Source organism: Malaya genurostris, chromosome 3, assembly GCF_030247185.1.
Source record: "Malaya genurostris strain Urasoe2022 chromosome 3, Malgen_1.1, whole genome shotgun sequence".
Lineage (NCBI taxonomy): Eukaryota > Metazoa > Arthropoda > Insecta > Diptera > Culicidae > Malaya > Malaya genurostris.
Genome location: NC_080572.1, coordinates 263781729 through 263795206, shown reverse-complemented (window position 1 = coordinate 263795206; position 13478 = coordinate 263781729). Strand labels below are relative to the sequence as shown.

Here is a 13478-nt window from a genome sequence, read left to right as displayed (position 1 = left end):
TTTCCCTCTGGCCGTTGTATGGAATGATAATATCCAAGTGACGATAATATGAGAAGAAAACAAAACAAGTTAACCTTTGAGGCGAAACGCTTGACCATCCCTGGATAGGAAAAACGTGCGTTCACTAGAAAACCAACGACGAACGTACAATTTATACTACACGAACGAAGTACACAAGTAACGAGAGAAAACCGGGAACTACATACACACATACACACATACCAAGCCCGAATAACAAGGTTCCATTCAACCAGAGGACTGTAATCCAATAAAATATAAAACAATTCCGCCCAATATTAAACTCTTGACTCTTGATCTTTCCTTTTTCCTTAGCCACTTTTTTTTTTGTTTGCTCTTTCGTCCATCCTGACTGTTTAGCCAGGCGAGGAAAAACTCCGCCGCCAGCCAGATTGTTCCAGTCCAGTCAGCCGAAGTTAGTCCGCTAGTCTTCGGAAGGACGACGATGGAACTTGTGCGGAGAGAGTGCTCAACCCTTCAATCTTTCAATCTCTAGCCGAACTCGCACAAACCCACAGACACACACACTCCCAGCTACGTTTTTCAATCTTTGGTGAGAAAAACAACGGAAAATTCTTGGCATTTACTCACCTCATTAGTATTCCACCGATGTCGCTGGTTCGGGAAATGGTCAGCCCGTGGTAAACTTTCTAAATTTTCCGGAAGCTTGATCGGTTCACCATCTGGAAAAGAGGAAAAGACGAGAGGAATTTTATAGAGGGCGAACCATCAGGAAAATCTTGGCGTCTATGCAATGGTCCATTTTCAGTGCCCGAGTCGAGTGAAAATTGCGAGTAAATTGTACTGAATTATTATCCCGCGCACATTTCTGTGGTTTCCTGTTTGTCGGGCTTATCGAGCCGGGATAGCTAATTTGCCGAAGCTATTTTCCGAGCGGTGTTGAAAATACAAAAATGTTAAACACAACAACAGTTCACGCTTAACTTCGTTAGCAGGCAATGAAAATCCCTTTCAATTATTCACAGATAAACGAGGATTGATTGTGTGCTTTTACGACTTAATTCTAATTTTACGACCCGGATTACGACACGGTTGTTCCCGTGTTCCCAATTCGCATGGAACGGACGAAGCAGGAGTGTGCCCTCCACCCCCTTCTTCAGTCGCTGTTCATTTCAATTCGTTTACAATTTTCCCCACTGGAGGAAAATATTATTTATGGCACACCGGGGCGAGGTGTTACGGATACAACTTTACGACGAAGAGGAAGAAACGTGTTCCTTCCGTGAGCCCCGTCAAACGAATCGATGGTTCGTGACTGATGAGAAACAATGTTTATTCGGGTTCAGGTCATCCAGTCCGACGTTATCACTACTGACGGGTGGGTTGATGCCGCAACGGAATGTCCACTGATGCGTTGAAAATATTTAGTTGGAACAATTGCACTTTCATAGCAGTGCGGAAACTTGACTTACACTACAAATCTCTACCCAAGGTGTATGCTGAATAGTTTTCCTAACTTATTTTCTTGTTTTTCGTGAATCCGTTGAAGCATATCGAGGCCAACTTTGAATTGTAATTGGTATGTCCCATTATCTGATTAATCAAAATCGTGTTTGGTAGGCCGCTAGCTACTTACAATGTTACTGCTGACTAACCCCCATCGGAGCGGGGAATGTCCTGCAGGACACTTTACTTCATTATTATTCGTTCGTTCGCTCTCCAATCGAATATATTTTGGCAGTGGACGTCTTTGTTATAACAGATTACTGCTCAGCATGTAAGATATTATAATTTATTGTTGATGATTTATGCCGCGTTCGGCCGTAAATCCGCTCGAAACCTCGAAATGGGGAACTGGCCGAGCCAGCGACGGTGCGGTCAATGGTTAAGAACTATTCTCTAGATGAATTGCCGCTGGGAACGATTATTTCTTTTTGCTAGGATGACGACGATGAGAATTTTTACCCTGAAGTGCCAGTACAGAATGGGTGCGTTAGGTTGTAAAACTACAAAACGCACCACGCCACCAAAGAAATATGCCACCGAAGTAGTTGAAGTGGTCATAAAACCGGATCCAAAATTTTCAGTTCTGTGCGTATGATTTCTGCTGAAGACACTTTCTCGATGGCTTGTGGGACACTTACCCTAACCAAAAAAAGTCAATTTCTCGTCGCGGGACAAATTTTAATGTCGTAAATTGCCGGGTGATATACATAATTTAGCTTAAATTAGCGATTTATTCTCCCGATGGAGAGAATTATGTTCATGCGAGATACACATAAGAGATTCACTTTCTACCGTCATCGTCGTCGTCGGAATCCGAACGCCAATTGAATCCGGGATGGGACTGCTTTCGACTTACTAGCTGGATGGTTGGAAATGAAATACTCCTCGAGACCATAGTTTCAGTTAACTGTGCATAAAATTGTAGATTTTTCCCGTGAGTAATGGCCGAGTTTATTCGGCGAATTTCATCTGTGAGATGAAATTTGATGTGAGATATCGGTCGGGTGAGACGGCCAGGATGTAGACCATGTTCGATGTACGTTGCTACTGTGTCTGTTTCGAGTTTTGCAGTGGCTAAAACAAGATCAGAGTGGCGAAATGGTAGCGCGTATGCACGGAATGCATAAGAACGCAGGTTCGAGTCCTGTCTCTGAGCGTATCTTTTTCCAAAAATTCATCTTTTCTGTTAGTTTTTCTTTCACTTGGCTTCTCCAATATATATTTCCGCTCAGTCATTGCAAAAACTGAACATAGTCATGGCGGCTTTACGTCAAACTAAAAATTAATAAATCGTTAAAAACAATTGCGGTTTGATTTTCCGTAACAATCTGCTTCTGGTAGGAAAGGGCAGACAATCAATACAACCTTCATAGGGGTCTGTCGCTGACGATGTCCAGCCAGCGACTGGCACCATTAAGAAGGTGACAAGCGATTATAAATACACTCTCCTACTCAATGCTTGATCGGAGAAATAGGTATAAAGCGAGAGGACTAGTGTTTGATGAACAGAGAAGATGTTTGGATGTGAGATATCGGTCGGGTGAGACGGCCAGGATGTAGACCATGTTCGATGTACGTTGCTACTGTGTCTGTTTCGAGTTTTGCAGTGGCTAAAACAAGATCAGAGTGGCGAAATGGTAGCGCGTATGCACGGAATGCATAAGAACGCAGGTTCGAGTCCTGTCTCTGAGCGTATCTTTTTCCAAAAATTCATCTTTTCTGTTAGTTTTTCTTTCACTTGGCTTCTCCAATATATATTTCCGCTCAGTCATTGCAAAAACTGAATTTCATCTGTATATTGCATGGAATATCTGATATACCTACAGGGTGGGCCATTTAAAGTAGAAGCATCGGGCAACCCAATAACGTTTGACAGAATTGTCAGATCGACTAATGACATACCGCGTTGAAAGCGTCATTTCAATACGAAATTTACCATGGAATAGTATACACCACAATAATGCGCTGAAATTGTTCCGCTTTGCATTCGAGTTAGATGGATGCGTTAATAAGCAAAACTATCGGTTCTACGCCCTGAAAACCCTTAATTGATTGAGGAATAGCCTCTATACGACCAAAAAGTTACACTTTGATATGATGTTTGTGCGGATATGGTGATTGGTCCTTATTTTGCCAAGACGATGATGGAGCACGGAAAACCGTTAATGGCGATCGGTATGGTTTGAATACCTACAGAACGGTGCAACATGCCATACAGCTTGACTAACAATCATTTTTTATGACCATTGTTCCCCGAACGAGTCATATCGAAAAACGGTGATTTTGACTGCCCCCGAGGAGAGTTACCATAATCACAGATTTTTCTGTAAAACCACAGATTGTTTGCCTATTTTCCACGCAGATTCTGTGTCACAGAACACAGATGTTATAAAAATTTACAGATTTTTACATATTTTTATGAATATTTCATAAAAGTGACAGATTTTTAAAACGTTTTTCACAGATTTTCACAGATTATGATCGAAAATATGTAACACAGATGGTACACAGAAATTGAAACACTGATTTTAAAATGACAACTCTGCCCCCGAGATCGCCCGATTTGACGCCACCAGACTTATTTTTGTGTGGCTATTTTAAATCCAAGATAAACGCTGATAAACAAAGAACCATAGCTCAACTCAAAGACAACCTACGTCGTGAAATTGCCGCCATATCGACCAATATATTGGCCAAAACGATGAAAAACGCCGAAAGAAGGGCACATTTTGTACTCAAAGCCAAAAGTGGCCATTTACGCGATATCATTTTCAAAAAATAGCTGTAACATATCTCCTTCAACCAAAATAAACTATAATCGAAATTAAAAATAATAAAAATGTTTTTTTTTTTCATATTTTTTGTTCAGAAACAAATGCTTCCACTTTAAGGGGCGGGTAGGGTCTAACACTTTGGAAAAATCATTTATTATTTTCTTTATATTTTCTTAAAGTGAAACTTTGAAGAATTTTCTGTGAGATTTTTAAGCCTATTAGAACGAAACTCTGGAAGTTATGGACCTTTATCTAAGGCTATCTCATTCTACGAAGAAGCAAGAGCTCGGCGCAAAGGCCCAAGATTTCTACTTCGATTGACTTCAAAACTTGACAAAACATTCTTGGAAGCGAATCAATTCAATTGAAGATTGCATCGTTTCTTGTCGGAATTTGATTATAATATTTTGTGACATTACGTCTGATGGTTCTATATTTGTGAGTCTGTGTAACTCATTTGTACTAAACCAGGGAGGACGCTTCAAAATCATTTTCAGGATTTTATTCTGAATCCTTTGAACCGTTTTCTTCCTGGTGGAACAACAACTTGACCAAATTGGTACTGCATAAAGCATGGCTGGTCTGAAAATTTGTTTATAAATTAACAATTTGTTTTTAGACAGAGCTTAGAATTTCTGTTTATAAGAGGATATAAACATTTAATATATTATTACACTTTGCCTGGATTCCTTCAATATGATCCTTGCAAGTGAGTTTTTTGTCATACGTTAAACCTAAGTATTTAGCTTGATCAGAACATGTCAATTCCAAGCCATTCAATTTGAGAATGTGATTATTATTTGGTTTAAGAAAAGAAGCTCTTGGCTTATGAGGAAAGATAATTAATTGCGTTTTTGCTGCATTTGGTTTAATTTTCCATTTTGACATATAATCACTGAAAATATTTAAGCTTCTTTGTAGGCGACTGCAGATCACTCTTAGATTTTTACCTGTGGCTAACTCAGTCGTCACAGAATAGCGATTTCTGTCTCAATTGTTTTAACTGGTTGTTCTTTGAGCTGAAGCGTCTAATGCAATAGAAAAATTTATTGTTAGTCTATTCAAAATACGACATGATGTAATGTAGTTGAATAAAATTTTCATTCAACTGACAGCATTCGAAAACAGGAGTTTAGTTTTATAATTCGCAGAAATGTTATAGACATTCAGTTAAAGATTTATCTCTGTCTTTTCAGGTATAGTTTGTCCTTGCTCGGGTTGGTGCGAAGTCTGTTGAAACAGAAGGTCAAATTCCACTACAGGAATGTAATACCAAGGCTTTAGTTATAGTGACCGGATGGACAACTACGGAAATACGAAAGATGACTGGAAGTACGTTCATCTAAATTGATAGTAGTAGATAAAAGTTACGCCTATTACTCTTAATAAAACTAATACAATAGTTTGATTTTATAGAAGATATAAAAATTAGCTAATTTCTCAAATGTATGTGTAATTTTTATGAGTGGATGACCTCACCAACTGCACGGACGTTGCCATTACCGGATTCCGGTAACGGAAATAATGAAAATATCCCAACCGATTCTCACAAACTTATATTCAAATATGTAGGTCTTGTGGTCCCCCGCAAAATTTCTAAATTTAATACAGATCCAACTTTCGGTTCCGGAATGGCAGGATGATGAGAGTTTTAAATTTCAAACGGCCGTTAAAAGCGATTATGCAAAACCGTATATTATCCTCTGCATTGGGTTCAAAGCTACTTTAATTTGTTGCTCGTATTAATTGGTGATCAAACGAACTAACTTCCGCTACATCTTATTTACTTTTCGTTATCACATCACTTCTCTTTACCGATTTTCTCTCACTTTTCAAAAGAAAAAGTCTTACAATAACATACATATTTCGTGAGTTTTGTCCGGGTACGATTGCCGGTTCCGGTATAACAGGATGATCACTCAACGATACACAAAACGTACAAATAATTTTGAACTGCGTTCAAAACTATGCCAATTGATAGGTTATGTTAGTTGCCGGTCATACGGTTTCGAAAGTACCGGAATAGTGACCAAAAACTCTTCAAAAACTCAAACTCACTCGCTTGTCTCAGAGATAACTTACCCGATTTTCACAAACTGAAATTGGAATGCAAGGTCGTGTGGATTCATAGGTAACTATTGAGTTTTATCCCCATTCGACTTTCGCATCCGGAATATCAGGAAGAATTGTGTTTGAAATTTAAAACTGTTTCGATTTGTAGGTTATGCTTTGACGTGAGATAATAGGTGGAATCCTTGTAAATCACTGGTTACCTACGAAAATCAGCTGATTATATGTCATCTTGCTCACTACGGTAAACCCTGTACCGACATTTTAAATACATCGAAATTAATATTCTGTCTAGCTGTTAGGTTCATGAGCCGCATAAAATAAATCTATGTATAAAAAAACCTGTCATGATACATTCCTCATATTACTCATATTTTCAAATGTACCACTAGAAGATTCTGTTTTAACTGTTTTGTAACTGTTTTTGATTTTTTTAAAACTTGAATAAAATTAGAAACTTTCTTTGGGTATAAACTCAATCAGGAATCAGAACATATTGGCTCAAATGGCACGTTCCCCTTGATACAAGACCTTTCTTTTGACCTTTCTTTTGAGATCGATCAAATCATCTCTGAGAAAATTGAGTGAGTTTCGTGTTAGAGTTTTTGTCCGGTACTTTCGAAACCGGGAACTAGGAACCGGTATAACCGAAGTTGGTTAGTTTAACAACGTAACTAATATAGCCTACAAATTAAATCAGTTTAGAGCCAAACCTAGAGATATTTTATCCTTTTTTGTATAGTCGCTCTAAATGACGGTGTGCAATTTTAAACACATGAAATTCAATAGCAACCTATGAGACCTTTTATTTGAGCCTAAGTTTTTTAAAATCATGATTTTGTGATCATGCTAACACAAACACTACAAATGGTCCCATCTGCTAATGACGCTTCGCTACTCGTTTCCTCGTCTCTTCACCATCTCGGTGTCAACTAACTAGATCTTTTGTCGTTCTTAGTCGATTCGTTCCCATACCCCCTTTTTTACTCCGTTTTCCACACAATTTACTTCTTCTGTTTCTTTCATTCTCTTCGGCAATATCACCACGGAAAGCCGCCTCAGTCGATGACCAACATGCAGGCCACCCGCCGGGTCTTCGTAGCCTGAGGATGTTTCCCGCGAACCCACACGGACCGAAGGATGCGGCCAACATAGATATTCTCCAACGCCATCTGACTGACTTGACTTTTATATTCTTGAATTAAAAAAATATTATTTTTTCTAAAATTATTTTATCGTAATTCTTCATGTTTACTAAAATTTTGACTTTGGCCATAATGTAAGATAGTAAAAGTAAATGAGTGACAATTACATTACAATAACATTGCTACCTCGAAACAAAAAGTAACTATCATTTTCAGGTTCGATTTAATGACTTTTTCATTTCGTTGCGCATTAATTTCTTATCATTTCCATATACAGAATTTTGTTCCCCGATATAGATTTACAGATTTTTACCCTGAAAAATAAAAATTGAACAAAGCACACTTCGAACAAAGGCGCATGGAGGCGATGGAGTTTCCTTCTTCCGTATCAGCACGTACCGATGCGTACCTGTTTGGCATCGTAATTTTGTATGATGGTTTATAAGTAGTGTCAAAACATCGCCATTTATTTTCGGGAGTGGAAGTCGGATCTGGATGAAATTGCACATTATGTTCGAAGACAATGAGAGCTTTTTATTTTAATCAAGAATTGTAAAAATCGGTTTGAACATTTCTGAGAAATCGAAGTTATTTCCGTTTAACCTTCTTTTATAAATAAATAAAATAGGTATAGAACTCGCTCAAATTTTAGAAAAAATTTCCGAGGCCCGTTTCATTTACCAATCGATTCAGCTCGCCGAGCTGATCAAATGTCCGTGTGTGTGTTGTCAACAAAGAGGTCGAGATCTCATAGATGGCTGGACCGATTTTGATCGAACTAGTCGCAAATAAAAGGTCTTCCCGTCACCCTGAACGCTATTGAATGGTTTGGAGATCGGATGTTTACTTTTGAGTTATAGAAAGTTTTATGTCAAAATTTTCAGTTTTTTGACAATATCTGTCACAATTGACCTTGAAAACAGAATACTTTTTAAGACTTAGATTCCGCACGGTAATAGTTATCCAACAAGCCATAGATTGTTAAAATCCGTACATTTTTAACGGAAATATCGATATTTTTGTGTAAGCGACATTTTCTCATATTCCAGCAGTAGGAGTTTTGAGCACTGAATGACAAAGCAATGCTTGGGAGCAACGTGAAACACGATTTTAAAAATATTGTTTCCAAGTACCAAAAAGACTGTGTACAGCATCTTTTTACCTATTTTTATATATATAAAAAATAGGTATAGAATTCGCTCAAACTTTCGAAAATTTTTCCGAGGCCCGGAGGGCCGAATGACATATACCAATCGATTCAGCTCGACGAACTGAGCAAATGTCTGTGTGTGTGTGTGTGTGTGTATGTGTGTGTGTCCGTATGTTTGTTGTCAACTAAGAGGTCGAGATCTCAGAGATGGCTGGACCGATTTTCATCAAACTAGTCGCAAATGAAAGGTCTCCCCGTCACCCAAAACGCTATTGAATGGTTTTGAGATCGGATGTTTACTTTTTGAGTTATACAAAGTTTTATGTCAAAATTTTCAGTTTTTTGACAGTATCTGTCACAATTGACCTTGAAAATTGAATATGTTTTCAGACTTAGATTCCGCACGGTAATACCTATCCAACAAGCCATAGATTGTTAAAATCCGTCCATTTTTAACGGAGATATCGAAATTTTTCTGTAAGCGACTTTTCCCCCTATTCCAGCAGTAGGAGTTTTGAGCGCTGTATGACAAAGAAATGCTTGGGAGCAACGGAAAACACGATTTTTTATACTGTTACATACAATTGTTTCTAAGAACCAAAAGGATTGTGTACAGCATTCTTTTTCGTGACATTTAGACTCGGACCGAATTTGGCACGGCTCGTTTTTGGCAACATAATCGTTCGAATATGACATATATAAACCAGATGATGGCAGAATTTTTTTTAATTATTTTGTTTTAAACTACTTACAGCAATAAATGCTGGAACAACATAACATCCATATACCATTCGAATCAGTTCGTCGAGATCAGCAAATGCGTGTGTGACAAATAACTTCAATTAATTTTCTCGGAAAATTTCTTTTCTACAAATTCAGATTCATACGAAAAGTCGTATGCTCCCAAACAAAGTTCCTGCATTATGTTTGGTTCCGACCTCTGGTTTCGGAACTACAGGATGATATGTGAAACGAAATCAAAATTGTGTAACTCATTTTTCTGGAAGATGGCTGAACCGATCTAAGATGCAAATGAAATCTAAGAATCATCTAAGATTCAAATGAAAAGTTTCAAAGTTCTATAAAACATCTTGCTTTTCAGTCAGATCCAACTTCCGGTTTCGGGGATTGTATAAAAATGTCTATTCCACATAATTTAATCAGGTTTATCGGGTTAGCAGATTTGGATAGTCGATAAAAAATTAACTTTTTTCAGTTTTAGTGGTATTCAGTTGTCGATCAGAAGGCACCTAAAAATTTAATTCGTGCTATGATCTCTCAAAGATGTCTTAACTGATTTTCAAATGTTTTGAAACAAATGTAAAGTGTACAGCTACTCAGGTGAATTTATCTGACTTCGGCCATACCGCTTTTAGAATTCCGGTTCCAGTATAAAATCGTTTCTCAAAGCTCAATCGTTTTCTCAAAAAAAGCCTAATCAAATTTCAGAAACAAAAATTTTAATTAAAACAAACTTATATACAAAAATTAATTATTTTATCCAATTATGACTTCCGGTTCTCGAATTACATGATGATGAATTTTAAAAATTCAAACCGATATAGAAGATGACAATCCCGAAAAGCTTCAAAGTTGAACTCAAAACTGTTGTAATTTATTCGTCATATGGCCATACGAATCGGTTTGGGTTATGCTGGTTCCTGAATACCGGCTCTGGAAGTACCTTAAATTACCGTAAACTCTAGAGTGGAACTTACATATCATGGCATGTTTAATCGATTATCACACTTCTAGATTCAAATTCGATCCGATTTGCAGTTTCGACATTACAGAGTAATGAGTGATTAAAATCTCAAATTGTCGCTTAAAACGACGGCCATTAAAATAATGTCATGAAAACTTAAACACCGAAGAATATTCATGCAAAAAACACATGCGGATTGATAAAAATAGGTATCATCTCACTGCTAGGTGGATTAAACACGTTTTTCATGAAATTTTGCCTCGGACCTATTTCAGCACGGTTCGTTTTTGGCAACATAATCTTTCGAACATGATATGTGTAAACCAAATGATGGCAGCATTTTCAAGTTGAAAGTAATTCCATAAATATATTGATTTAAACTACTTACAGCAATAAATGCTGGAAGAACACAATATCCATATACCATTCGAATCAGTTCGTCGAGATCAGCAAATACGTGTGTGACAAATCATTTCACTCAATTTTCTCGGAGATGGTTGAACCTTCTCCTACAAACTCAGATTCCTATGAAAAGTCGTATACTCCCAAACAAGGTCCTTGAATTAGGTTTGCATCCGACTTCTGATTTCGGAACCACAAGATGATATGTGAAACGAAATTAAAATAATGCAACTCATTTTTCTCGTAGATGGCTGAGCCGATCTAAGATACAAATGAAAAGTCTTAGGATCCTACAAAACATCTTGCTTTTTAGTCAGATCCAACTTCCGGTTTAAGGAATACAGGGTGATTAGTATAAAAATGTCTATTTCACATAAATTAGTCAGGTTTATCGATTTTGCAGATTTGGATAGTCGATAACCAAATAAACTTATTTCAGTTTTAGCGGAATTCAGTTTTTGATTTGGGAGGAACTCAAAAATTTAATTCGCACTACGATTTCTCGAAGACCACACTGATTTTCAAACATTTTGAACCTCATGTAAACTATACAGTTACTCAGGTGAACTTATCTGACTTCGGCTACACCGATTTTCGGATTCCGGTTCCAGTATCGAATCGTTTCTCAAAAAAAATCAAATTAAAGGATACATGGTCCCATACAAAATTAATGAATTTTATCCGATTCTGTCTTCCGATTCTGGAATTACAGGGTGATGAGTTTTTAAAATTCAAACCGATATAAAAGAATCCCAAAAAGCTTAAAAGTTGAACTTATAACTATTGCAATTCATACGTCATATTAATTTATGTCTATACGAATTCTTTTAGGGTATGCTGATTCCTGAATACCGGCTCTAGAAGTACCGTAAATAACCGCAAACTCTAAAGTGGAAATTACTTCGACATCTTATGGAGTGTCAAATCGATTGTTACACGTTTAAATTTAAATTCGATCCGATTTGCAGTTTCGACATTACACGGTAATGTTGGAATGAATAAAATCTCAAACTGCGTCTTAAAAAATATTATTCATTAAAATAATGTCATGAGTACTAAAACACCGAAGAATATTCATGCAAAAAACATATGCGGATTGATGAAAAAGGTATCATCTCACTGCTAGGTGGATTAAGCACGTTTTTCAATCTTTTCTTTACTATTATCGGTGCTTTTAGAATCGCAAGCCGGGGAGTAGTAATTGTAGAGTAGATTTGAATATCCACTAATTAACTAGATCTACCTATTAGATGAATTTACCAGTATGTTTTATACAAACTTGTACCTTGTTTCGCCATAACTTGTGGAAAAATATATGTTAATTCACTTATCGCGCTGTAATACCGAAACCGGAAGTCGGACCTAGATCAACTTTTCGGGGACTTTTAAAAAAATTTCAAGGCCTTTTACTTGCGTATTAGATTATGCAAAATCGGTTAAGATATTTAGTGTGTATTTTCTCATAGATTCGCACATATTACCTTGTAATTCAGAAATCGGAAGTTGGATAAAGATAAAATTCAATAGCAGTCATAAGATCTTTCATTTGAAACGAAGTTTGTGAAAATCGGTTCAGTCATCTCTGACTAAATGGAGTGACATTATTTGTCACAAACAAACATACATTCATACACACTCAAATACACACACACACATACCTTTTGTGATCCTTGGGGACAGGTATAGCGTGATGGGTAAGTCGATGCTTTTCACGCAGTCCGCCTGGGTTCGATTCCCAACCCCACACATAGGTTCAGAAAGTTTTTCTCACTCGAAGAGGCGAATGACCTTAAGTTTAAAACCTCTATAATCGAAACAAAATAAAAATTTTGTGATCCCGCGAACTGAGTTGAATGGTATATGACACTTGGTTGTAAAGTCGGTTTTCACAGTGATTGCATAGCCTTTTTATATTAGAAAGGCAAAAAGACGTAAAATTGAATAAATATTATATTGCAAGGATGAGGCTTGATTCAACAACTAATCAAAGAAATTCACCTAGGCTAAATATGAGCTAATTCCAATAAATTCACAACTTATTCCGAGTACAAAGAACTCCACAATCGCACATCATTTATATCATAAATACCCTCATCGAATAACAGGTCGAAAAAAAAATTCTACTCGAGAGTTTTCACTCAATTGGATAACAACAATGTTTCAGTTGCATAACAACTCAGGGTGGTCCTTAGCATTTCAAGTAACCAAACGAATGTTTACTCCAAAACATCGCAACACAACTCACCGAGCCAAACCCTAAACATCAAAATACAAGCGAAAGAATAGTCATTAAAGTTGGAACCGAGCGGGATTCTTGCGACTTGCACGTAATCGTAATGCAATTCGCTACAATACGCTCCGAAACCAACAATTTTCTTTTCATTTCCACTACTGAAGAAACTTCGTCGGACCAAAACCATGAAATAGAAGGCACAAATGCAGCCACAATCCTCAACAGAAGCAGCTCCACCTCCACCACCACCACCATCACGTAACTTCAAATGCACAACTGAAACGAGGTGGCAGTGAAACCTTTCGGCTCGAAATCGCATGCTAAAATTCTATATTATAAACAATTTTAATTTGTATACATTATCATATTTCTGGTAGATTAAAACCTTTCTTCCGCGCTTCCGTTCGACTGCTTGACTCGCACATCCCCACGTCCAGCTACATACGTTCGGTCTGCCAATGTAATCAAGCCAGGGAAATCGCATTTCTCGTTCCTTGATGGACGACTATTTTTC

The 13478-nt window shown here is 37.3% G+C and overlaps 1 protein-coding gene across 17 annotated transcripts in view; it reads right to left on the bottom strand.

Moving 5' to 3' along the window:
* The window catches only part of LOC131436556 (calmodulin-binding transcription activator 1), a 477355-nt gene that overhangs the window by 115896 nt on the left and 347981 nt on the right, over positions 1 to 13478 (bottom strand). For all 17 annotated transcript variants that reach the window (XM_058605326.1, XM_058605327.1, XM_058605332.1 and 14 more), the window contains one exon: positions 610 to 701. In XM_058605326.1, coding sequence (XP_058461309.1) covers positions 610 to 701 — 92 coding nt within the window. The remainder of the gene's footprint in view (positions 1 to 609; positions 702 to 13478) is intronic.